Genomic DNA, 26,126 nt, shown 5'->3' with positions numbered 1-26,126 from the left:
CAGCCTTCACTCTGCCCACTGTTCAGGGAGAAATCACGAATCATACCATCATTAACCCGGCGACCGAACATCGGTCATTGATCACCCAGTCTCCAGAGCAACAACTCATAGCACAATGATCAGTGTACGCTTGCACTTAATATATTTATCCAGGAAAGCGACACCGAGTCTAATGACGTTTTATTTCAAGAGGGCCTTGCATTGTTTTTTTTTAGATGAGAATGCTCATTGAAAGGCACTTTATAAAACGTGGTTTGTTATTATTAAGTCCAAGGAGGAAACTGAATGTTCCATCTTGGAGGATTCTAACTGGGGCCTGGAGGTGGTAATCACCAATTCTCAGGGTGGCAAGGTGGCCCTGGGTTCGATCCCGACCGTGACTGCTGTATATTTCGAGTTTGCATGTTCTCCCCAAGTTCGCGTGGATTTTCCCCCGTGTCCTCCAGCATTAAAGAGTATTTGGCTGCGATAAATTTGCACGTGATAAGCCACTTCTCGTTGGGCTATCATTTGTGGTGAGGTCGCTTCTGAAAAAGAGCAGTACAGCTCAGTGGGCTTCATCTGATAAAATAAAAAGTTTATTTTTCTATGTAAAGCGGGTGGACTCAGTAGGCGAGAAAAGGCTAAAAGCCTGCCGTGTTTAACAAGCCGGCCGTCTCAAAAGCGACACGCATGCCACTCGATTAACATATGCTGGACATGGTACGGTATGAATGGGAGAAACTAGGCAAGAGTTTTAAGGGTTCCGAAATCAATGGGCAAGCCGTGCGCCATTAGGAAGGAGTAAAGGGAAGCCCTCATGGGATCGATTGCCTCTAATCGACATGGCGATGTATATCCCCCACAATCCTTCAGTGTAGAGCCGCGGAGGAGAGCAATGTTTATTTTCTATCCTCAAAAGGTCAAGGTGACTGATGTTTTCAGGTTGTCCTGCATGTTATTATCATAAAACACATGTTGAAATCTACAGTACTGTACATCGCCATGCCAACACCAGACAACAGCAGCTGACAACACTTACTCTCACCGAAAGAACGTGAGCTGCTCAATTACATTTCTGATGGTTACAGCACGTGCACAGAAACGTCGGACGTAATAACGAACGTGCAGTACAACCCGAAAGCACACCTGGGCACTAAAATATAAGATATTCCAGAAATAATTTGATAACCAAAGGAAAATTTTACTCTCCGTGAAAGTTTATTAAATCAAGAATGTAAACTTTACACAAGTCTTCCTCTTAACAGGGTAGCTCAGTTTATATGCACATTTATTTTTACAGTGTAGCCTACATCCCAATTAGACCGAGGGTAATGTTTTCACTATCAAATAGCTGTAAATATTGATTTCCTGAAGTGCATTAGGGCCTTGACTCCCATTGATACCAGTCAGATGGGAAATCGAATTTACCCAGATGTCAATGTGAAATGTGAGTGCATGGATGTCACAATTAGGGTACAGTATTTATTGGTTCAATAAACCTATTGCATGCTGCATAGTGAAAAAAAACCATGGCGTTATGAATGCTTTGTATATAGAAAAATATATCACTAATTTAGTTTACACAAAAAGGTGGAGCAGTGGCACAGTGGTTAGCACACTGCACGACAAACCCAGTGGCCTGTTCCTGTCTCCAGATAAAAGTGATCAGCGAGTGATATTTTAACGAGTCATCAAAACTAGCATTGACCAGCGTGGTGAAGCATGTTTATAGAACCATCATTACGAACATTTGGGGAGGACTTCATCCGCCAGTGGATTTTTGTTCTCGTGTAATATTAACCGTAACATACAAAACACGTGTGATCAGTCAGCCCACATGTTTAGCAAATGATGCCCACATTGCTGCACCCATTTATTTATTTTCATCAGTTGATTACATTTGTAGGGTATTGTACATGGCAAGGGTTACAGTGGGGTCAGTGGAGATAGGTGGAAACAGGTGCAGGGTACTGTTACGAGGGAATGTTCGAGAAGGGAAGTAGAAGACGGTAGAGTCTGCTGGAAGAATCTACCGGGGGAAAGTGCTGGAAGTTACCGGGGCGTGGCCGAGCGGGTATATAAGGGTGAGTGAGGCCCGCGATGAGGGCGCTGGCTCGGGGACTGAAGGATGACTGCAGGTGGACGACATCGGGGCCGACTGTTGGAGATCGACATCGTGGAAACCATCGGGCCAACTGTTCGAGATCTATATGGTGGAAATCATCAAGAAAGACTGTCCGAGATCTACATGGTGGAAACCATCAAGGACTGTTCGAGATTAATTTAGTGGGAACCACCGGGGCTGCAGATAATTATAGCTTTGTGAACGTGTTAGTCGTAACACGTCAACATCGTGGAAACACTGAACATAACTGCATTTAAAAAGCAGCCCTGTGTTAGAACTGATGCCATCAGAAAGTTGAGAGTTCAAATATCTCCAAGATTGAGTAGATGAATTCTACTTTGTAGGATGCCAAGAGTTGTTGTCTTATGGATAAACTAATCCATACCCACAACACAAGAGTGCCACTTTGAGCTGGGCGACGACTTTAGAATCAGTTATCCGAGGTGAATTACTGGTCAAAAGTAACCGTCCCAACACTGCTTGCGTCACCATGTCCTTGTAAATAAATCAACAGTCGTGCCAGCCTTAGGAAATCCAGCTAACTTGTCATTTTTATTTTTAACATTATAGCAGACTGCACTCTGAAGCCAACCACTCGAGTTCAATTCCCAGCCATGGCTAACATCAGTGACAAGTCATATCTCAATTGGTCCCAGTCTAGGAACCTCACCATTACCATCCCGCATGGATCAGCATGGTGAAATATGGTCCATATAGCCGCCACGACCTGCAAGGCATCAGGGAGGCCTTCAACCGGCAGTAGATTTACATCAGACTATGAATTTCTGTTAATTATTACCAAAATAACATTTGTTATCCAAAGCTTTTGCATCTAGAGCCCTGCTTGCCTCTGTAAATGCCACTGTGTTCGAACAAAGCAATATCACAGATTGGTGTAAATGTTCTCCTTGAGGTTTTTCTTCTGAAAGACGGCCGTTGCCGACTTCATGATGTCGTTAGTTTGTAGCATGGCCATGTTCCAGGCAGCCTGCACTCATCAGACAAAGATATCCTGAGGCTTTCCTGGATACAATTCCATTCATTATTATCACAATACATTGCACACACTCACCATGTATTCCAAAGACTCGGGGACAGAGTGGTCACGTGCGTACAGCAGGTTGACCTTGCTGCCCTGCACGGCCACAGGACTCTTGCTGGCGATGTCCTCGGCCAACTGCAGGGCCCCCTCCATCATGTTGGCCTTGTTGTCATAGACGTGGCTGTGGAGGACAGAGATGCACGTGCAACGGATGGAAGATTCTCTCCCATGTCAATGCATCTGACACTGTGCAAGGGCTGCTGAAATAAATGAAGGCATCTTCAATTCCAGCTGTGCGGTGTGTCGTTCTGGCTGGGTTTATTGAAATGATTCTACATGCGTGCAACAACATCTTCAGTTTTGTAGCATTAAGAATAACAAACTAATGATATACTACTGCGTAGGTTTTCATGGTTGTGCTGCGTAGCTCTCCAAGGTGTATTCGGGTTGTACCGTGTGTTGTTTGGCATGATGTCTGTTTTAAACCAAGTGATCACTGCCCCCTACTGCGAAAAATTTACAGGACCATCATGAACGAGTCGGAAAACTCAGCGAGGCTTTCCTGGGTAAACACGAAAAATAAATACATAACAATGTGCTGGGAGCTTCTTTAGTACGAGGATCATCATGCCAAACAACATGAAGTACAACCAGAAAAAAACATCAGAGAGCTAAACCAATGCTATAGTTAGTATTTTTGGGCACTTGGTGTTATAAAACGTGTGTGTATCGCATAACACCAAGTAAAATCCCCCATGCTCCAATGTGCAAGGGAGTGGCACTCATCCCCATTAGTAGGACAAGTCATAACCTCTCACTTGCAAATGGTGGAAATTGCACATTCCCTTGGTGGTGGTATGTATATCCTTTGAAAAATCACGATTTACTAAATAGAAAGTGGTGTTCATTTGGTCAACCACTGAGAGCCATTGAGACCCGTGCACCGCATTTCAACTTGTGAATGCGAGTGCAGCAGTGATCAGTTTGAACCCATTGGTTGCATAAAAAAACAAAACAAAGTTGTGTTCACACAAAAGTTCAACAGACCTGCACCCCGCAAGTTCTACTCACCTGACCAAGCCGCTGCTCTTTGCTTCATCAGAAAACATCTTGCGTGCTGTGAACACCATCTCACAGACCAGGCTAATAGGGAATGCAAACCAAGTGTTAGAGGTTGAGGAAAGTGGCTGAGAATGCAGACTGGTGTGTGGATGGTGCCATCATTATTGTCCCAGTGTCACACAAAAGACTGATGTTGGAAGATCCTAATTATTCCAATGAAATATTAATAACTCCACAGTCTGATTAAAGAGCAGACCAGTGTCTCCATATTCATGAACAAGGGCTGCGCTAAGTTATCTGGCAGCTCTGAGCCAACCATGCAAATTCCACATTCCGATGGCAGGGGCCAGTTTAAACAAAGAATGCTCACTGTTGACTTCCCGCAAAGTTGTGTTTGTTTTATCGACCCGATGAGATGACAGAGTGGCATCTATTGCGGGAGTGGAGAACCTCTAGCTCACGAGCCGGGAACTTAATTTCATACAGCTGCGGCCACACGAGGCTTACCACTTAATATTGAGCATTGGCAGGTAAATTTAAGAGGATCAATTAAAATACTAAACAGAGCATTTGAAAAAAAAAAGTCACTGCAGGAATACAATTGTTTACCTGCGACTGCCAATAGCATGTGGCAGGCGTTGCAAGGTTCCAACATCTGCTGCTTGGCCAATGTCCACCTCCTAATAACACACACACTGCAGTCAGTAATAGGACATTGTAGAGATTATCATTAATCTGTGAATACAAGTCAGTGTGGTTCCTCGCTCAAACAATAGACAAGCTGTCTTTACCTACACTGGTGGCTCTGAGCTAGTAATAGATATTCCACATTCCCACGTCAGGGGCCAATCTTCCATAGAATGACCACTGTGGATTATCCACAAAGTGATACTCAATTCTATAGGACTGCATAGGCTTAAATTTCCACCAGTGATTTATAGCTGTCGAGAGAAGAGGACCTTTCTTGCTTATTTAAGCGGGGAAATACGTTGACTTAACTCACCATTGCGCATCTACCTCTTGACGGCAAAGTTGATCCATGATAAAAGTTGTGAACTTGCCGTGGTACAATGGTTAGCAACACTACTGACTTGCGATTAGGAGGTCGCCAGTTCAATTTCCTGGCGCTGTAGCGGAACCAATGGGGAAGGTTTCTTAAACCTCCCCCCCGCCCACCGACGTTTGTCAAACCAGCAGTAGAAATGGGTACCCCACGGTTATCTGACAGGCAGGTCGTGTGAATTGAGGTAGAGTGTGGGTAACTCCCACCTCTTCCAAGACATCTTGCCAGCATGGACGATTTGGTTAAATGCCCTCTCGAGCTCCCTCTAGTGGAGGACCTTCCGCCAGCAGTATGTATCTATCCATATAGATTTTTGTTGTTAGATCACGTAAATGTGTCGTTAAACCCGCCACCACCCGACACAGCCAATTACTAAGGTTTGTCACGTAAGCAGAACATGCCAATTCTTTGCTAGTACAGCACACCGATTGTAAATGTTGTGGATTTGCTCTCCAACACGCCGGCGTGCTGTACTAGTAACGAATTGGCATGTTCTCTTGATGTGACAAACCTTACTAATTGGCTGTGTCAGGTGGTGGTGGGTTTAACGACACATATATATTTACGCGATCTAAACCAAAACACCTATATTATGGATGATATTGGTCGTGAAAGCATACATGTTAAACAGTATGTTGAACTTCTTTCGCACCCTACGTAGCCAACCGCGCTAATCGGACTGTTGTTTACAACAAAAAATTCACATTTAAAAAATAACTTCACTTGTTCCAAGACTTTTTTTTTAATACGGTTCTGTTTGGTACCTGAATGTAGAGGGTGGTCCAGATGTCTTGTGTCCCCCTCCCACAATTAATTGACCCGTAACATGTTTTATTACTTTCCATGTTAATTTCTGTTTTAAATAAACCTTATTTTTTAAATATATATTACATTTGACAGCATTTAAATGGAGGTCATAAGGCGTCTCGACCCACCCTTTACAATAGACATTGTAACGGATAAAGAGAATGAACATAAGATTGTTATAAATGACAATAAATCGCATTGATATAATGTACCCTTGAATTTCATACTGATATTTCACTATTTTTAGCATGCAGTGTTGTGAGGTTCCACTATGAAAGGTGCTCTAACATATACAGTACACCGCCATACATCAATACTCTTCATATACCCGCCTGTACCTCATTCACTGGTGAGTTGGATGTGTGACACTGGACTGTACTGCGTTGTACAGTCTGGTGTTCTATGTAAATAAAAACTCTCATACGATTCTACCTTTGCCTGGAACCAGGCATCCTTTGTGCACACACGGATGTCACATGCTGAAATCATGTCCAAACCTGAAACAAAAAGATAGTTTTTGTTTTATAAAAACAAAAAATAGCAATATTTATCAATTCAGATACTGTTTTACGCTATGAGAAAAAATGTCAGATGATGGTATCGTTTGAATTAATATCGATTCGGGAGGTTCACTTGGTCTATCATTTTTCCGTGGTCGATAAAATGCGTACCGCTTTGTGTAAAGTCGACAGAGGGTGTAATGTAATAGAAATGTATAATATTGTATCCACCAATGCTTCAGGGCCACCAGTTTGGCATGAGTACTCCTCAATGTGCATTTAATTATGGATATGCCATGAACTACTTTTGTAAAGGAAGCTTTTAGACGGTTTTCACAAAAACAACTCATTCAATGATTCCCATTTTTTTTCACTACTGACGTTAGTCATGTCCAGGAATCAAACTCAATTCTGCGTTCGTAGGATAATGCGTGAACCACTGCACCACCGCTCCACTTTAGTGCACAGAAAATGTTTAAGAGCACCACCTCCAGGCCAGTAAAGTAAAGAACAAGACTCTACTGAGATGCATTTCTAACGAGCTACAGGAAGTTAATTCTGACTTCAACGTTAAAATCATCACTGTGAATATGCAACTAAAATTAAGAATACAACTGCCTGTCAAACTCATGCATTTTAAATTTAACGCCTGGATACGACTGAAGACATTTAGGTGCACGGTGCTTGTATACAGCACTGTGAAGGCGAGGGCTGTGGGCCAAACAAATGTTGTGAAGCTCTCTTCCTGTGGGCTATGAGGTGCCATACCCTGATATTGGAGGAGAAAGTGGTACAGTAATTGTGGTCTAATCTCCATCTGTTCCACCTGTATGGGAAAGAGTGTTTCCCCTTTCACACGCATTGATTTTCTCCCCATGCTCAGGTTTTTCCTCCACGTGTGTAAACACTCCTTAATTGGCTGAAAACATCTAAAGAAAAAAAAACAATGCAGGCCCCTCCTGAAAAAGGAGTCCTTGGATTCAAAATATCTTCCCCAGGTAAGCAAGTCACTCTTATTGTGTTTTTACCTTCGCCAATACAAGCGCTGTGGACGGCTGCTATGACTGGCTTGGAACACTGGAAAAGAAACAAAAGCAGTTCAAGTGTCTCTCTGCCAAGAAGCAGCAGGGGGCAGTTTGAAATCTCTTTACATCCCACAGCCTGTTAAGAAGAGTAAGCGAAGCTTCTCCCCGTCTCCTTTACCCCTTCACTTTAGTTCTTCCTCCCTTATCTTCCCTCTCCGCCCCCCTTTAAAAAACAGTGCATGCACCCACTCAAATTTGTCCCCTCCTCTAAACCCAGGAGCAGTAAGAGTTTGGGACTTCCGCCCGTGGAGTTTCGGTGCCCCCTCCCCACATCGCGGTTTGTGCTGCGTACCGGCCTCATGCTGAAATACAACAAAATGTAAGCGAGCTTCGACAAGGACGTGTCCATAGAAGGGATGTTGGCCAGGGGTCCAAGACTGACACGCGGGGTGCAAGACAAAGGAGTGAATGCACCTGACAGGACGTCTGCCGCAGAGATGAAGGGATGCAGTCAGCTGGTGTGCAGGTGCTAGGATCGCTACAGCGCAGCACCACGAGAAATGGAAACAACTTGGGGAGGCCTTTATCTAGCTGTAGTCATAGCTGATGATATGAATGTCGAGGGCCAATTATGCCACAGGATAACCAAGAGTACAAGTGTATATATGGTTGCTTACCTACTAAAATATTACCGGTTCTCCTGACTTCATTTACGTGTTTTGGGTTCTGCTTTGGGCTGTATTAGAATGTGACAATTAATTAATTTAGTGACAAACCACACATTGCATGGAAACTGCAGACCACAGCACAAGTTGCTTAGTTTTCCATGAGTGGGACCCACCTTCTCAATGACGTTGAAGGCCTCCTGGTACAACTTGATGACCTGCTTCAGGTTCCAAGCAACTCGAGCTGCATCATCTCCTTCCGGTGTTACCAGGTCACCCGTTATGTCCACAAGGTCGATGCCTAATAGACAAATATATTTGCTCAATATCCAATGTAAATGTCCTATTAATACAAATGGCGATTGCGGAGCAACAGACCATTCTATCTGGCCCGTTTTAAACTACTTACCTTGCACATTCAATTAAGTGTTCTCTTAAAATCAGTTGCAGGCTCACGTGTGAGCCAATGTATGGCAGCATCATATACCCTGAGCCTTACTAAAAAAATAGGTGTCACTTTGTGGAACATTTTCGGAAAGAAAAACGTTTAAGATATTGTGCCCTTGACTAAATCACCCAGAACGGACCTAATATTGTCAGATTTTGGAAGTTACACTCGATTGAACTTGGATAGCACAGGTGATATAGGTTGCGGAGCTACATTGTGGGCAGCACAGAGTAGTACAGCAAAATCCATTGTCATGTACTTATATGCCGCACAGCTCTCCGATGTATTGTTCTGGTCACCTGCACTGAACACCTTCCCAGATCCAGACACGACCACCGCACGGCATTCTTTATCGTCTGCGATGTGATTGAAGCATTCCACCATTTCCCTGTCAGTCACGTCAGTATCAGGTCAGATCGGATACAGTAAAATCAAGCATGGACGCAGAGCACAGACACAGCATATGGAGGTAAACATCTATAATCATGTTTGGGTCATTAGGTCATATCAGCCAGGCGTCGCCTTGGCAAAGCACTTGAGTTGCAACTTCTGGTTGTGAGTTCAACTCAGTTCATTATCCATATGGGGGTCTATACGTAAAAGTTTAAGTCAACAGTGTTCTTTGTAGAGTGGACGCTAGACATAGGGAACATGCAAAGGAAGAAAGCACTGCCAAAAATGTATTTGAATGTGGAGACACTAAGATCTATTTTAATAAAATAACGTTTGCTCAGGATTAGAGACAAACATTTAATGGTATGCAAAAAGGAGCCTGAACTTTGAAACTGGTAAAGAGTTGTTAGTCACGGGTTGGTATTACAGATAACAGGGACAGCAGAGGGTAAGGAGCACACCCTCCCATCAAGCTGAGCTTGACTGTAGGTGTCAAGAGTACATCTTGGTTGCTGAATCGCAGGGCATACATTTTTGAAAATCAGAGTTATCAAGCAGAGGCCCAAACACAAATCATCCTGCAACAATCAGGAAGATTACATAGCAGTTAATCTTTCCTGAATGGAGCAAGTTTATAAGAACGTGGGTAATGAGACAATGGGAAGGTATTCCCAAGTCTAGCAGTGCAAGATAAGAGGCAGGAAGCACAGTGTGGATGAGCCAAAGCAGTCAGTCTGGTAGACTGAGTCCTCATACATTGGTGGAGGAAGAAATGTATGTTGAACTTCTTTCGCACCGTAGGTAGCCAACTGTGCTAATGGGAGGTATGGGAATCAGTAGAGTGAAAGTTGAGATGACAAAGGCAGTCTTGGGAAATGGAATTTAAGACTTAAAAAAAATATATATCGACTTAGCACATCAACAAATATGGCCTGTCTCATCATTTTACTTCCAGAATGGCTGGTTCAAGGCGTTGCGCTTTTCTGGTCGGTTGATCTCCACGTGAACCACGTGATCCTTGGGCTTGGTAACCAACAGCGTCTCGTAGGTGGGCCCTGTGCTCATCGCGAGACGCCCGGACAACAGATGCCGCCCCAACAAGGCGATCGTTCCACGCAGCCCTGTGCCCACACACGCACGAGTACACAGGTCAGGCAGAAACCATTTATTAAAGTAGGGTAAGGGTGCAGCCATGGAATTCCTTGCTCACACCACTGCTGGTGGAAATGTCCCCACTGCAAGGCACTCGAGAGAGCACCGCTAAAGGGTGTTTGGACCACCCTTCCATGCTACCAGTTAAATACATTTGTAATTTCCGTTTATAACTTTTAGCACTAAACCCCGCACCTCCAATTAGCACGGTTGGCTACGTAGGGTGCGAAATAATTTCAACATACATAACTGCATTCGGTCTGCCGAACATATATTCTGAATTGTCTAACAATAAACGTAATACCATAGTCCAGCCGCGTGTGCGTCTTGGTGTCTGTTCAAACGTACCGCGCGCACACCGAAGAGCCCAGCCAGCGGTGTCATATGATGACTGCCCCTGACCAATCATATTTCAACACGCCATGCAGTTTCAACATTCGCTCGTGTCAATCAGTTACATTGTAAATAAAGATGCAACTGGATTTCATCATCCATTCCGTGACTTTTGGAATCGATAATCAATTAACCCTAGTTTAACCCCACCCTAGGAGAACTGTGTTGAGAGATCAACTATTGAGGTTGACCGCGAAAGACGCGGTTAGATTGCCACGTGTCGTGTCCCGCTGGTTTCATCTCTCCAGGTCTCATTTTTGGCAGGCTCTATCAATGTACTCATGTTGGGGCTGAGATGACCTGGAGAATGCATCGATCCATCGATTCTTAAATTCACACGTGTTGGAATAAATGCTGTTAGATTAAAATAGGTTGTAAACACAATAGGTTCGTGTCACTCCTGCAACTACTAGGAGGTGCTATTATTCACTGCTAATTAAAAAAACACATGAATTGGGACGACTCATGGACCAATTGCTCGTTGTGTGGGTGGTGATGGGCGAAAATTGTTCCATTACTAGAAATGAATTTACAATGTTCCTTTTGGGTGTACAGTGCTCCAACAACATCACTATCTGACCCGATGGTGGAATGTATGGTTAGGCTGATAACGATACGAGGGCTTGAACTGCAAAGCTTTAAAATGCAAACGGCGGGCCCACAGAATGATCGATCTTCTTCTTAGTTAGTTCATTTATTTAGTTTAGTTCATTTATTTGGTATAGACCTGTGAGCCATTCGGCTCTTGAATCGGGTGCAACCGCAACAAACAAAAACATGAACAAGAAAACATCTTAAAGTGACTATGTGACTGTGCAAACAGAAAATGCAGGAGAAAAAAAACATCAAAATATTCCTGAAATAGCACCGTACACCAACGCTGTGTGCAAAAATCCCAGTGGGATGCAAGTCAAACAACAACAACAACAACCACAAGACAACTAAGATTAAGGCCATCAGTCTAACTCCGTACTACAACTGCCATTCCGTAAAAACAAAAAGTTCAGTCAGCTCCACTATTCCACATGGACAATTCAATTCACTTTGACGGCGGGATGGAAAAAAAAATACTTGTGCGAACTTATATAATGTGTCTATATATATAAAACATTATACAGCTACAATTATCACGCAATGTTAATACGGTATTTTAGTGCAGAACACTTTAGCAAGGCTTTCCTGGGTAGATAACATGCATTGTTATAAAACCAAAAACATTGGCTTTCCCCACCAATTTCTGTCCCAATTATGCAATCGGCGTCACGTCATGAGATTAATCAGTTTAAAATCATGAATTTTAAGCAGTGGGTTTACATAGGGCCTCTGTATGTAATGGGTAAAACAACGGCATGAGATCGCTCTTCAGTATTCATATCGCACTGTAGACAAATTAACTCCTCTGCACTTCATAACCTGTAAACACAAACCATTTACCCCCGTATTCTTGTACAGGTAAAGTGAGTTTCCAGGCCCATACAGCGTACAGCCGTTTCAATACGGGCAACATTTATTGTGTCTATTTGTTTGTGTTTCTCCCCTGCGATGGGACTTTGTAGGATGAACGTTGAGATTTGTAAGGGGCACGGGATGACCTATAAGGTCTGAATTGATCTGCAATAAGACAGGAACTGATAAGGGTTTGACAGGTATGGTATTTGGTTCACTCTCGATAAGAATGGTGTATATATGTGTGTGTGCAATCGTTTAGCACCCAAATCTTGCTTAAAGCGAAGTACAACTTTAGGATGAAGTTGTCCTATTCGTGGAGACTATTTGCGGACCCGATGTATGGCTGGGGCAAGTCTAGTGCTTGTACTGTGTTCGCCTTCACCACTGTCAATCGAAAGATAATAAATAACTACCGTCATTTAATACACTTTGGCCATCGCTCTTCATCTTTCGTTTCTTTCTCGCTTTATGTTTAAAATGCAGTAGAAGGCGCAGACTGAAAATCCACGCGCTAATCACGATTAATGATATAGTCCACCTCCCAACCCCACAATTGCATTAACTAAGCCCCCCACGATTGCGTAAACAAAGTCCCCCAACAATTGCATAAACAAACTAAGCCCCCCACAACTGCATAAACAAATAAGCCCCCCCCACAACTTCATAAATAAACTAAGCCACCTCCCCCCACAACTGCATAAACAAACTAAGCCCCCCCCCCACAACTGCATAAACAAACTAAGCCCCCCCATAACTGAATAAACTAAGCCCCCCCACAACTGCATAAACAAACTAAGCCCCCCCCATAACTGCATAAACAAACTAAGCCCCCCCCCCTACAACTGCATAAACAACCTAAGCCCCCTCCCTACAACTGCATAAACAAACTAAGCCCCCCCAACTGCGTAAACAAACTAAGCCCCCCCCATAACTGAATAAACAAAGCCCCCCACAACTGCACAAACAAAGCCCCCCCCCCAACTGCGTAAACAAACTAAGCCCCCCCACAACTGCGTAAACAAACTAAGCCCCCCCCCCCCCCCCCAACTGCGTAAACAAAACGTATCCCCCGCCCGCAAGTGAATCAGCAGCATGAAGCTCACCCGTGAGCTGGTGGTGAGCTCTTGTCATCATCAACACGGTCGCCATTCTGCAGATGAGAGGCAAGAGTCGTCGTCGTCGTTTATTGGCAAAAAAAAAAACATTAAACACGAGTGTTTCAGACAACGAACTCCTAAAGTTCGGTATTGTAACGATAATACAATCGGGTAAAACTTTATAGAACGCGGATATATTATTTTTGGAGGGTTCCCGTACAGGGCAAACTTTTTACTCTGCAGTAAGTTGGTCGTTTAAGTGGCCGGCTTCTTGCCGTTCAGCCGCGGTTACTGCTGCAGATGGAGAAGAGCGAATAAATATAAAAATAAGTGAGAAAATATATAAATATATAGACAGTGTTTACGTTTGCAAACCGTGACGTTTGATGGCAAACCAAATGCCGTGAACGAAAAACAAATGTAACGAAGCGGCCGAGAGAATAAAGTTGTTTAATAAAGTTATTTTGATATGGTCACACGTACCGGATTATAAGACGCACCCCGATGTGTTCAATAAACTTATTTTGATATGGTCATGCGTACTGGATTATAAGACGCAACCCCCTCCCCAATGTGTTCAATAAAGTTATTTTAATATGGCAACACACGTATCGGGTTATAAGACGCACCCCCACACCCATGTGTTCAATAAAGTTATTTTGATATGGCAACACACGTATCGGATTATAAGACGCACCCCCCTCACCCATGTGTTCAAACGTTATTTTAATATGGCAACACACGTATCGGATTATAAGACGCACCCCCTCACCCATGTGTTCAAACGTTATTTTAATATGGCAACGCACGTATCGGATTATAAGACGCACCCCCACACCCATGTGTTCAATAAAGTTATTTTAATATGGCAACACACGTATCGGACTATAAGACGCACCCCCACACCCATGTTCAATAAAGTTATTTTCATATGGCAACACACGTATCGGATTATAAGACGCACCCCCCGCACTCCCATGCGTTCAATAAAGTTATTTTAATATGATCACACACATATCGGATTATAAGACGCACCCCCCTCCAAACTTGTGCTTGTGTCCAATAAAGTTATACGAATTATGGTCAGATAAAAAACACGTTAAGGACAATTTAACACAAAACCTTTCGCGACCAATATAATCTATAATGTAGTTTTTTTGTTGAGTTCGATCGCGTAAATATGTGTCGTTAAGCCCACCACCACCCGACACAGCCAATTAGTAAGGTTTGTCACGTAAACAGAGCACGCAAATTTATTTAAATGTTGTGGATTTGCTCTCCAACACACCGGTTGTGCTGTACTATTAAACGCATTGGCATGCTCTGTTGACGTGACAGACCGTACTAATTGGTGGGTGCCGGGTTTGACGACACATTTATATTTACGTGATCTCACCCCCCCAAAAAAACCGAAACCTACATTATACATGAAGTACAATTTGCAGTACACGTACTATTTCATTGCTGTACATTTCACTTACGGCTTGGTGGCAATGCGTTCCCTGTACGCACGTCTATCTCAAACGTTATGGAACGCACGTGCAACAGCGGCGATAGCATCTTGAAATCCAGCAAGATGTTTCGAGCAAAAATAAATAAACCTCTGTCGACAGACGGAAGGCACTCGCAAGGCCAACGCCGGGCCAGTTTGCTTGCAAAAAAAACCACATCTTTAATTGGACCGTACATCGCATTAAAAAATAACGTGAAGGCACGGTTCCAGGGTCATGCTTACGAAAGATTATTCCACACGAGTCGTCCGAAGAGGATCGTATTGTTCCAAAGAGCACCAACACGCACACTTGTCCAGCACGAACAAAGAGCCTCCTCTTAATCCCCGTAGCCCCATTCGCTATGCCTCCCACCTCATATACATTCTGCTCTACCCCACCATTTGGTATAACTCTTCCCCTTCCCCCATATCTCCCCACATTCCAAACAACCACCCCTTCTTCCTGTGGGTATGGCCGCTTGTCCTTTCCGTGAACACCCCCCCACACACTCAATCCTAACGTCTCCGCACGAACTCCACACTTGCATGTGCTAATTTTGTACAAACTATAAACTAAACTACACATCTATATTTTTTCTACCAGGTAATGTCCCACTGAGCTGTATAGCTTTTTTTTTCAGAAGCGACCTGGCCACAAATGATAGCTCAACGAAGTGGCTTATCACGTGGATATTTGTAGCGGACAAATACTGTTCAACGCGCGTTTCTGCAAATATGTAGTTCACGTGGCCTGAATGTTGGGTTGATGCTCCCAAGTTGCTGTTTTTTTAGTTTCGATCCAACAAGCAGTTGCTGTCAGCAGAGTTCAAAGTCTGCATCAGCAAAAACAGTGCGGATAATTGTAGGGCAGATTGTACGTGTCCAAGCTCCCGTTCGAATCTGTTATGCCTTATTAGGGGCCGTCCATAAATTACGTCACGCGATTTTGGATGAGTTTTGACCTCCCCCCCCCTACTTGTCACACGGCGTCACAAAAAAATCAGACACCCCCCCACTCAAATATGACGTCACAAAGCTCTGCCCCCCCCCCCCCCCAATAATAAAACATGCTTCAAATCGCTTTAAACTAGTCATTGTAGTACGTATTTAATGTGGCGCTGCACTCTGATGTTGTAGGGGAAAACATTTATTAAAAAGTATATTTAAGTAGAACGTGGTCTATTTATTTAAAGTTGCGCATTTTGATGTGACGTCAGATTTCTCAAACCCCTCCCCCCCCTTGTCACACATCGTCACAACTGTCTGACCCCCCCCCTAAATGCATGACGTCATTTATGGACGGTTCTTAAGGAGCCCTTAAAATGACGATCAATACCAACAGCCTATGATATCTAGACTACCAGCGGTATTGCAATGCATCTATTTTGGGAGTGCATGAACTACGTTATGCGAGCTACAAATTAATTCAAATAATTACATTAGTTCACGCCACTGCTGGCGAGAGGGGCCTTCTTCCCCTCATTGTGGCTAGACGTCTGTGGAAGAGTGGGAGTACCCAGTTTACCCCACCTGCCGATCGACCTGTGGGTGTTATCATCTATTTTTTACTGTTGGACGCACAGACGCGGTGACGATTGATTGAACAATCCTGCCCATTGTTTCAACTGCCGTGCCGGGGCTGCAAGTGCAGTGTGCAAGCCATTTGTACTACGGCATCACCCCCAGCTAGATAGTACTGAGCTGTAGTAGTGAAAATAGGGCATGCTTAAGCGCACAAGCGTTGGAATTCGACCCAGGCTACAGGAATTGTAAGCAAAGTGCCAGTCCAGTGACCCAAAGGACATGTATCTCGATGTTTATCAGTTGTTGACCTTTAGCCCGGTTTACTGTGCTTGCTTGCAGTGGTTCTACGTTCTCCGTACAAAAAAAAAAGCTTGAAACAGCAAAGAATGAAGTTAGTGGTCACACTTTCTGCCCATAAAAGGCGTTAAGCACAGAGAACACAATACAGTAAATTGTATGTTTTAATCCAACGTTTGCGGCAATGAAAATATCAAAAATAACGTTATCTACTTATTTCCATAAGTAAATAATTCAATCAAAAAAAGGCGGTCACGTTATAAAGCACAACCATTATCAGGTGTTTTGAAACATCCCTGCTATTCTCCACCACAATATTACATACCAGTCAACATTATCAGTGCCTACCTTATACAGACCAGTTCAGACCTAATTGGTCACCCTGTGCCCTTATAAAATCTAAACCTTCATCCTACAGTCCCATCACAAGGGAGAAACACAAAATGACACGTTTTTTCCCGTATTGAAACGGTTGCACGCCGTCAATTTCCCTGTTAACCGTATGGGTGGACAGGTATGATTATTCCAACTACAATAAAATTTGGTGTACCGTACATGCATAAGGCAGAGTTAATACACGTTAAAACCATCCACTAGAGTTAAGATACAGCCAATGGATTTTTTTTCATACAGAATCAGATGAGAATCTTTATTCTGGAGAAATCCGATGATCTATGAGGTTCTGTTGCACAGATGTCCAGTAGGGGCAGGTCAGTTGTACATTAACATGCTAGAAAACAGTAGGCGATTATAACTATTTAAAATAAAACCTCCCTTGGGGTAAAGCACATCTCTGAACTGCTGGTGAAAACGCCATGTTTCTGCAGCAGGTACAAGTGCCACAAACCAATCACAAATTGGTGCAGACCAATAAAGTGACCCAAGATCGTAGAATCAAACTTGGCTAGAAACTGAACGCTCATATCCACCCACTGCTCCTATATACACAAAAGGGCTGACTAATTATAGGACTGATATACTGCTTTGATTAAAGGCATTTCTTACCATTCGAGGAGTGTATTGCACTTACATTTAAATCGTGATAAATTTGAAGACTGTTGGTAAAACCACCCGCATGATCAACCATTTGATATTTCTTTACCATAGGATCATTCATATTGGTTCAGCAAATATTGAGGACCGTTTGCAGTACATGCAGTGGAAATTCAAAGGACAACTACAGTTTAGGCTATTCGCTCTCTCATCCCTCAAAATAATTTCTCAAGAGCAGCACTTCTCCCTATAGCCCTTTAAAAGCCATTATATCAATATTGACACTGGGCCATATTATTTGATTACGTTTTCTGCAATGTCTTAAGTTATCACATCTCAAATTGTAATAAATTGGATTGACGAGAAGTATATCACAGAAAATCAATACGAGTGCAAATCGTGAGTGAGACAGTTTAACTGGCTCAATAATTACATTATTGGCATGTTTGTAAGAATTTAACTCGAACATTTTAGTCGTATAAAGAATTTATGGTTGCCTTTTTATGAATATACACATTGCAGTCCACTATCCATTTCTTACACCAATAGTCCCATCTTATGTGACCACTTTGTAGATTGACTCAAACCAAAGATTTACATCACAGCTTGGAAAAAACAGTTTCTTTGGGGTTTTTCTTTTGAAGAACGGCCGTTGCTGATTTCATTATGTCATCTGTCTGTAGCATGGCCATGTTCCAGGTGGCCTGTAAAATAACAGAAACAAGGATACACATAATATATATTGGGTTAAATGCTTGCAGTACTCAATTGTATGTTTCAGTGGTATAAGTCCGTGTATTTGTTCGGTCCAAAAGCTTCAATTATGAGGGATGCGGATGACATCATCACGCAGATGTGCGCAGCGACATTGCTAATGGTCATATGCCTACCTGCACCAGTCAGCCAAGCAGCAACTTGTTCCAATCCAGTATCATGGTTTTAAAAACAAGCCATATCGTTGCATAGTTGAGATGAGGATTTCAGTTTCAAGAACTTATGATTACTATGGTACACATACAACTCTCTGCAATCGCCACCCACAGGACTTGCACTCACCATGTATTCCAAAGACTCCCTGACCGAGTGGTCACGTGAGTACACGAGGTTGACTTTGCTGCCCTGCACGGCTACTGGACTTTTGTTAGCAATGTCTTCGGCAATCTGCAAGGCAGCCTCCATCAAGCTGGCCTTGTCAGGAAACACACGGCTGAGAAGCGGCATGATGAAATGTGCACAACATAACCTTTATTAATAACAGAGGAAATACTTGAGCATGAACGAATACATTTTTCTTGTGTTTAAAGTAAGGTCCACAACTTGAGGTTTTAAAAACTGTTACTTTTTCAATGGCATGGTGTGTATGTGTTTTAAGTTTGTATAAAGTGTAGGGTTGTGTGGGCTTCAACACTTTCACACAATGGAGACCGAATAGTTGAAATAGCAAGACAGAAAATGCAACATTAACACACATCCAGTTTAAATGACATTGACATTCAAGCATATCACTACCAATTCACAAAAAAGCATCTTCAAGAAAAGAGTGCCAAGATGTCATGCACCGAGAGTAATGAGACAATACAGACCCAATTTAATTTGACGGTCATTTATTTAACCAAGTGAGAACAGTGATATATTTTCACCAACCTGCACTAACCAGTGTAAAATAGTAAAGTATGGTAAATCAACTCCAACGACTGACACATTGTAGGGAGGTTTTCATCCAGCAGTGGATTGACACATGGCTTAAAATTATTATGATGTGTAATAATATTGCACTGAGGCAGTTAGTTGAGGCTCCCTTTTAAATTTGGGATTCAGATGACCTCATAAGAGAATAACTATTTTTAGAAATGCTGTGACAAGGTCTTTAATGTCTGGTCTTCAGCATCTGTTTTGCTAATTTCCCTGTACAAATTACTCGGCACCAAACCATCATATCTGGCCCAATGCATGAGCACCACGAGGGAAACCAAGAACCTCAAATGTAACAGTTAATTCATGTTCTTGGTTCTTTCGGTGAAGTCACGTAGAAGGTAAACAATAAAATAATAAAAATATAAAACAATAAAATGCTCACGTTTCGACTGCAACTCAAGCAATCATCATCAGGTGTGAAAACCACAGCAAGAAAATTTGAAAAAAGTGGCGTTTTTTTCTTAACGTTAGCACCACGGAGAGCGATTTGGCAGTTATTCAGATGGACGAGTCCATCTATTGTTTTCCTTCTACGTGGCTTTACCGAAAGAACCAAGAATATGAATCCCTGCAGTCACGAAACCTTTAAATCAAAAGTTAATTAATGCTTATACAAATATTAAACTTAATAAGCATTACTCTTTGGTACTCTCGGTAAAGTCGCGTAGAAAATCAAATCAAATAATAATAGAATACGACGTTTCGGTTGCAACACAAGCAACCATCATCAGGTAAGAATGAATGATGAAACACAGACACGGAAACAACACAGGCAGACACACATGCAGAGAGACACACACAAAGACACACACCAAGACAAATAAACCGTGTGTATTTGTGTTTTATCTTGGTGTGTGTCACACTCGGTGTGTCTTTGTGTGTGTCTCTCTCTGCATGTGTGTCTGCCTGTGTTGTTTCCGTGTCTGTGTTTTATCATTCATTCTTACCTGATGATGGTTGCTTGTGTTGCAACCGAAACGTCGTATTCTATTATTATTTCATTTTCTACGTGACTTTACCGAAAGAACCAAAGAGTAATTCCTGCAGTCACGGAAGCTTCGAATCTAGTTTAATAAGCATTGCAAATGATTGCCTGGGTTAAATGCACTCACCTGACTAAGCCACTGCTCTTGGCCTCATCCGACATCATTTTGCGACCAGTGTACACCAGATCACAGACCAGGCTGAAGGGCACAGCGTGAAAAAGGAATATTTAAGTTCAATGACATGCAACCCAAAAAGAACATACATGTTGCTGCATACATCACAAGGCTGTGTACCCCTATCTGTCCAACTTGGGTTTCAAGTTTTGTTGACAGGAAAAAGTCAAAATAAGTAGATTTTAGAAGCACTGCCACAGTGCTATTAATTATCTAAATGCAGTTTAACATCACAATAGTTACATCACTGAAGTGGAACAGCAATGCTTCTGAAAGTTACTCCATATTGCATTGAACACACGTTTAAGCAGAGGTCAATCCATTATGGTATACAGTATATGCCAATAAGGGGACTCTTGTATAGTAAATCACTCCGTATCTGCATATACAATACATGCGTTTTCCTACATTAATTTAAAACATAGATTCATACTGGACATTCATGCTCATGTGAGTATTACAGAACCTTCATATATAAACAGTGCAAGGGAAAGTTCTTCTTGTCAAAGTGTGAAGACATCACGATGTCAAGTGTGCAGTAGTGAAGCATCATTTATGTGAGCCACGGCCTTTTCAATTACGTCCCGCATCACTGTTTACCTGCGACTTCCGATAACTTTTGGCAGACGTTGTAGGGTTCCAACATCTGCTGCCAGGCCAATGTCCACCTCCTACATGAGAGAACAATCTTGTTCAGGTAGCTGTAAAGATACTTATAGGCATGCTCATGACATATTACGTCTGTCATCCTAGGAATGGGAAAACTAAATCAATAGCAACAGAACTTAGCACAGCTTATCAATAGCAATGGGAAACATTGGCAAATTCTTTTTAAAAAAGCGCTTTTAAACAACACAGTTAGCATGTTACAATTGAACATGTTCGTGCTTGTGTGTAAGCATGAGTGTAAAACTAAGCACGTGGGTGTAATCGAGCATAGTTATTCATGAAATAGACATCAGTGAAAATGCACATTTACATGGCAGAACCACATGTATTCTAGGAATGAAAACACACGTAATGTAAAATCCAGCAACAATTAATATTTTTACCTTGACTTGGAACCATGCATCCTGAGTGCAGAAACGGATATCACAGGCAGTGACCATGTCCACACCTCAAAAAGACAGCATACACAAGGTACTATAGCATGCAACTGCAGTACAAAGTTACATCAAAGACATACACTCAATGGAAAGGTGTTTATGCCACATGTTAAATGAAGGCAAAGGGCCCGATTCACGTATTGGGTGGATTTCAGCCAGTAGTGGAAATTACAATTCCCATGGTAGACAAGACTCTCCCAAAGGATGACCACTGTAGCCTTCCCAAAATGTGGTACTCATTTTATGAACCCGGGAAGGTTGATGGGTGGGACTAGGAGTATAGGCTGGGAATTAGTTTCCAATACCTCCACCGACACAGGCACCTTGAATAGCAGCTATGACGGGCTTGGTGCACTGAAAAAAATACAAAGAAAAATACAATTAACCAACCAAATCTGGTCAATACTAAGATGGATATAACCCTAAACAGCTGTTTTTGTATAGAAAGTTCACACCTTGACTGCGTGACCTGGTCTTACACCATTGTGATACTTTAGTGAGACAAAAATAAAAAAATACCACAGCCATGTGACTCTCAAGACATAATTGCGGTGCCCTCTATAATAATGGCATCAATTCACCTCCACAGCTCGGTGGGAGTGCCTCCCTGTAAGTCAGTGCATAAGGCAATTTGAAAGTAATAATGGCAGCAAAGAATTACGTGGCTGTAAAAGGGAATTTTATAAACGTATTTACAGTACAGTAAGGTCTCAAGAGTATGTGGGCTCAGAGTACGCGGACCCCCATTCATACTTGCCACTTGTGATTCGTACTTTCGCGACACGCACGGGGCAGGAAGCGAGTCAAACCACCTCCCGCCATTAAGCAAACATGGATTTGACGGCGTGTAACTGTATCGCCTGCACAAGAAACAAGTCCACCCAGCTCGCATATTTCGTATTTATCGTATACAGATTGGTGAATCATTTACTGTACAGTACTGTACATTATGCAACATTTAAGTACATTTATATACATTTTATAGACACTCTTACATTGCATATATTACACTCGTATAGGCGAACCCCAACTTACGCGAAATTGCACTTAATCGGGGGTACACGGAACCTAACCCCAGTGTACTCTGAGACCTTACCATATATATAAAAGCACATCTCAACTCTCGTGCTGCTGTGGTTCAATACTTATTTGATTTTGTGATAAAATTAAATACCACAAAATACGTTTTATGGCTGACTCGCATCAACAAATGAAATTGTATTGTATTCTAATAAAGGAAGAAAAAAGCAGTTTGAACAGTAAGCCTGCAAGACGGTTATACCAGAAGGCGATCGGGCAAGCGCTGTTTTTATATTATGTGCTCCAGCCAAACCTTCTCAATGACAGTGAAGGTCTCCTGGTAGCTCTGGATGAACTTTCTGAGATGCCATGAGGTTCTAGCCGTATCGTCTCCCTTGGGTGACAACAAAGCTTCCGACATGTCCATCAGGTCGATGCCTGAGGAACATGGAGGCATTTTAAAATGTACCCTAACCAGCAATGTTGGTTTATATAAACAGGTGATAACACTGACAAAATATGCATATGCCAAAATAATGTTTTTTTTTTACTCATCTGTTGTCAAGCCCAAAGGCTCAAAACGTCAAGCAGCTAGCCCACAAGCAGCACTATTGAAGATACAATAGCGATGAGTTGATATATTTCTTGAATTTATCAAGGAATTTGCTACATAACCTCCTAAAATCTTAAAGAATCAGTGAGGCTTTGCTGAATAAAAAAGGGACTTTGTATATTATTTCAGGAGGTAAAATACCCCCTTTCTTGAGCTGAAATAATCGACTGTCTAGATTACCGTAGGCATAGAAAGATTATATTTAGAATTTCCATACGTACAGTATATGTATAAAATGTCCTCTCACCTGATGAGAATACCTTCCCAGCTCCGGACACCACCACTGCACGACATTCATTATCGTCTGCTATGTAGTTAAAACACTCCACCATCTCCCTGTCAGAGCAACATGCAGACATGTGATTTTAGCGAGTTTTGTAGAGATTTGCAGAAGACTGTGCTTATTCATCTGCAGTTGTCTTAACACTGCGGTAATGAAAAATCACGTACATAACATAGAAAGGCGGCATATGCAATAAGGAGAAAAGACCAAGTCCCGCGTTAATAATTCAGCCAAATTGTTAGACCGCGAAGGAAAATGGCTTGCGTAGAAACTAAAGTTTGAAAAATGCAGTGTCTACATCCTCCAGTGAGCACGAGACAGTGCTCATCTCTCTTGATGGCCCTGCGTCAGTGGTGGAAAGGCCATTTTCTTACCGGACACGGTTAGTCTCTCCACAAACCAATCACTGTTAGTGTACATTTTCTTTACCATAAAACAATAACGGGCTCATTTGATCCTGCCAAGGTTTGAAATATTAACTTTCAAATTTGAGTGGAGAACTCTGCCCCCTATTGCCAACAAGGATCAAATTGTACAACGCAATCCTCGTTTGTCATGCAAGCCTCTAGGTACACTGGTCGCATTTACCAATTGCCTCCATAGAATTACAACTGAAGACATTTCATACCGCGCATACGTGCTTATATATAAAGTATGAAAATCGCCATTGCTGTGGGTCACATGGACTGACATTTTAGAAGGCCTAGTGTGTCGGAAATGGTGCCCTACTTTAACATAAAAGTAATAAACCTGCAGGTAAACTCATTGACAAACCGAAACAAATTATGTTTTCACATTTTGTTAGTCCTGGTTGTTGGTTAATGCACCTCCAGAACGCCTGGTTCATGGCATTGCGTTTTTCCGGTCGGTTGATCTCCACTTGAACCACATGCTCCTTGGGCTGGGTGAGACGCAGGGTCTCGTAGGTGGGCAGAGTGCTCATGGCAAGATGCCCAGACACCAGCTGTCGCCCTGCCACAGCACTCACTCCACACAGTCCTGTGCCCACGTGTGTACCCCCAAGAACAGAAGCACGCGCACACGTAAACAGCAAGCTTAGAGCAGAAAAAACGGGCGTGTCGCGGTCACCCACGACTGCGCCAGCATGTTGCCAAACGGGTCCCGACTGCACTCCATTACTGCTCCCATTGAATTGGCATTATTAAGCGAGCCGAGCCAAGCGGTGCTTTGCCACAGCTGCTGCTGCGTTTCTGCCAAATGGCTTCTGGGGGAAGACCGATAAGTCACGGTTCATTATGTCACATTCACTCAATCGCGTGATTATTTCTTAAGCAAAACATTGGTTTAACCATTACTAACATGAACTGTAATCAAAACAATTGTGGAGTTATGCTAATGCTTGATAAGGGTAGACAAATGTGGTAGGCAGGCCTCTTTAAATGCGTTCAAGGATTATCTTACAGCAGTAACAGAAAATGTTGTAGTTTAAAAATGCGATGATTTGTTTTAACATTACATCAATACATGGAATACACTAATAAACACAATGATACTGTACATGTAAGCATATTCAACAGTTTAAACAATTAATGATTTAAAATAAAAATAGAAAGTAAACATTTTTTTAAACATACTTAAAAACTCAATCATTCAAATAATACAAGACAATATAGATCTTAATGGAAATAATACATTACAACATTTATCTTAATATTTAGACATAAACAAAATCCATGAGCGTATTGAACGAAAGCTGTTGGGAAACATGGCATGCATATAAGGTCCATAGGCCTATGGGGCAACATTTCACTACTTTAATTTAACGAAGTTAAACTGCCCTTTGTCTATGTACTATTAAATAATCAGTCATGACCAATCTGCTGGATGAAGGCCTAAAATTAACAGCAGCATTTCAATAAAAAAAAATTCGCAATGTAATTCGTATTTGAGACTGAAGCACTCTCGTCTTTAAAGCACGGAAGAATAAAACTTGAATTATACTTTGCAACATTAAATTGCTACAGTATTTGCATCAATGTCAACAACAGCGAAACTGTAAAAGAAATATAAAAAAAATAAAAGGGGGTAAAAGTGTGTCAAAGTTGAAACCCCATTTGGCACGCACGCCACCACACCAACACACTGTTAGTGCACCGAGACAGCGGGCAAATGCACTAGTTAGTAAACACGCGTTTAGTCACACTATTAATAGCACAAAAGCATTGTCATTCACACTCGCAGCATGAGTTTAATAATAACAACGCAAAGCCGTAATCGGTAAACAATTGCTCTTACTTGCCACGCCGATAAATCTTTGCACTAAAACCCTCGCCATTATTACGGGAGACGCTGCCACAGACTGCGACCGCAGACACAACTTACGACAGCGATAAGATTGCTTTTTTTTAAGAGTGATTTTGAGCCTTTAAATTTGTGACAAATGTTTAAAGATAACGCGGAGCGAGCCGAGGACCACTCGCCTACCTCCAAGCACTGCGCTGTGACCTCAAGCGGGTGTCGCCCCGAAATGCATCCGGAGTCTACACCACAGCTTCTGTAATTGGTTCCGAGGGAGATGGTGGTGGTGGGGGGGGTTATTTTTTTGTTCCGGGCAAATTATTGCACAAATTTACAAGAATTATATTACGCATGCGTACCTGTCAATATGTATGGTTTTACCAGTTATTTTTGTACAGGGGCAATTCTTGTACAGGCGTTTCAATACGGGCAGTTTTTAAAAAAAAATATATATTTGTTTGTGTTTCTCCCCGTGTGATGG

At 42.3% G+C, this 26,126-nt stretch overlaps 2 protein-coding genes across 4 annotated transcripts; both read right to left on the bottom strand.

Annotated features, from left to right (window-relative positions):
* Positions 1–1,181: 1,181 nt before the first annotated feature.
* Positions 1,182–15,114, bottom strand: LOC116947863 (delta(3,5)-Delta(2,4)-dienoyl-CoA isomerase, mitochondrial-like). Of its 2 annotated transcripts, none has more exons than XM_032964069.2 (11): positions 14,939–15,114; positions 13,210–13,256; positions 10,062–10,233; positions 9,019–9,107; positions 8,448–8,572; positions 7,610–7,658; positions 6,514–6,578; positions 4,821–4,891; positions 4,221–4,292; positions 3,180–3,330; positions 1,182–3,095 (listed from the first exon to the last, which is right to left on the bottom strand). In XM_032964069.2, exons 2-11 carry the CDS (start codon positions 13,253–13,255, stop codon positions 2,991–2,993), a joined length of 945 nt encoding a protein of 314 aa, XP_032819960.2. In that variant the 5' UTR covers position 13,256; positions 14,939–15,114; the 3' UTR covers positions 1,182–2,990. The 2 variants fall into 2 exon arrangements, with proteins under 2 accessions (XP_032819960.2, XP_032819961.2); XM_032964070.2 differs by lacking the exon at positions 14,939–15,114 and adding an exon at positions 13,424–13,593.
* Positions 15,115–17,943: 2,829 nt separating this feature from the next.
* ECH1 (enoyl-CoA hydratase 1) lies at positions 17,944–25,918 on the bottom strand. 2 transcript variants are annotated; one of them, XM_032964074.2, is made up of 10 exons: positions 25,832–25,918; positions 24,214–24,385; positions 23,351–23,439; positions 22,804–22,928; positions 21,776–21,824; positions 21,417–21,481; positions 20,965–21,035; positions 20,317–20,388; positions 18,566–18,716; positions 17,944–18,213 (listed from the first exon to the last, which is right to left on the bottom strand). In XM_032964074.2, the coding sequence occupies exons 2-10, from the start codon at positions 24,327–24,329 to the stop codon at positions 18,109–18,111; spliced, it is 843 nt and encodes a 280-aa protein (XP_032819965.1). In that variant the 5' UTR covers positions 24,330–24,385; positions 25,832–25,918; the 3' UTR covers positions 17,944–18,108. The 2 variants fall into 2 exon arrangements, with proteins under 2 accessions (XP_032819965.1, XP_032819964.1); XM_032964073.2 differs by having other exon boundaries at positions 25,643–25,845.
* Positions 25,919–26,126: the final 208 nt, after the last annotated feature.

Source organism: Petromyzon marinus, chromosome 31, assembly GCF_048934315.1.
Source record: "Petromyzon marinus isolate PM22_M1 ecotype Great Lakes invasive population chromosome 31, UKy_Petmar_22M1.pri1.0, whole genome shotgun sequence".
Lineage (NCBI taxonomy): Eukaryota > Metazoa > Chordata > Hyperoartia > Petromyzontiformes > Petromyzontidae > Petromyzon > Petromyzon marinus.
Note: the sequence above shows the minus strand (reverse complement) of the source record. Positions and strands in the feature narration are given on the sequence as shown.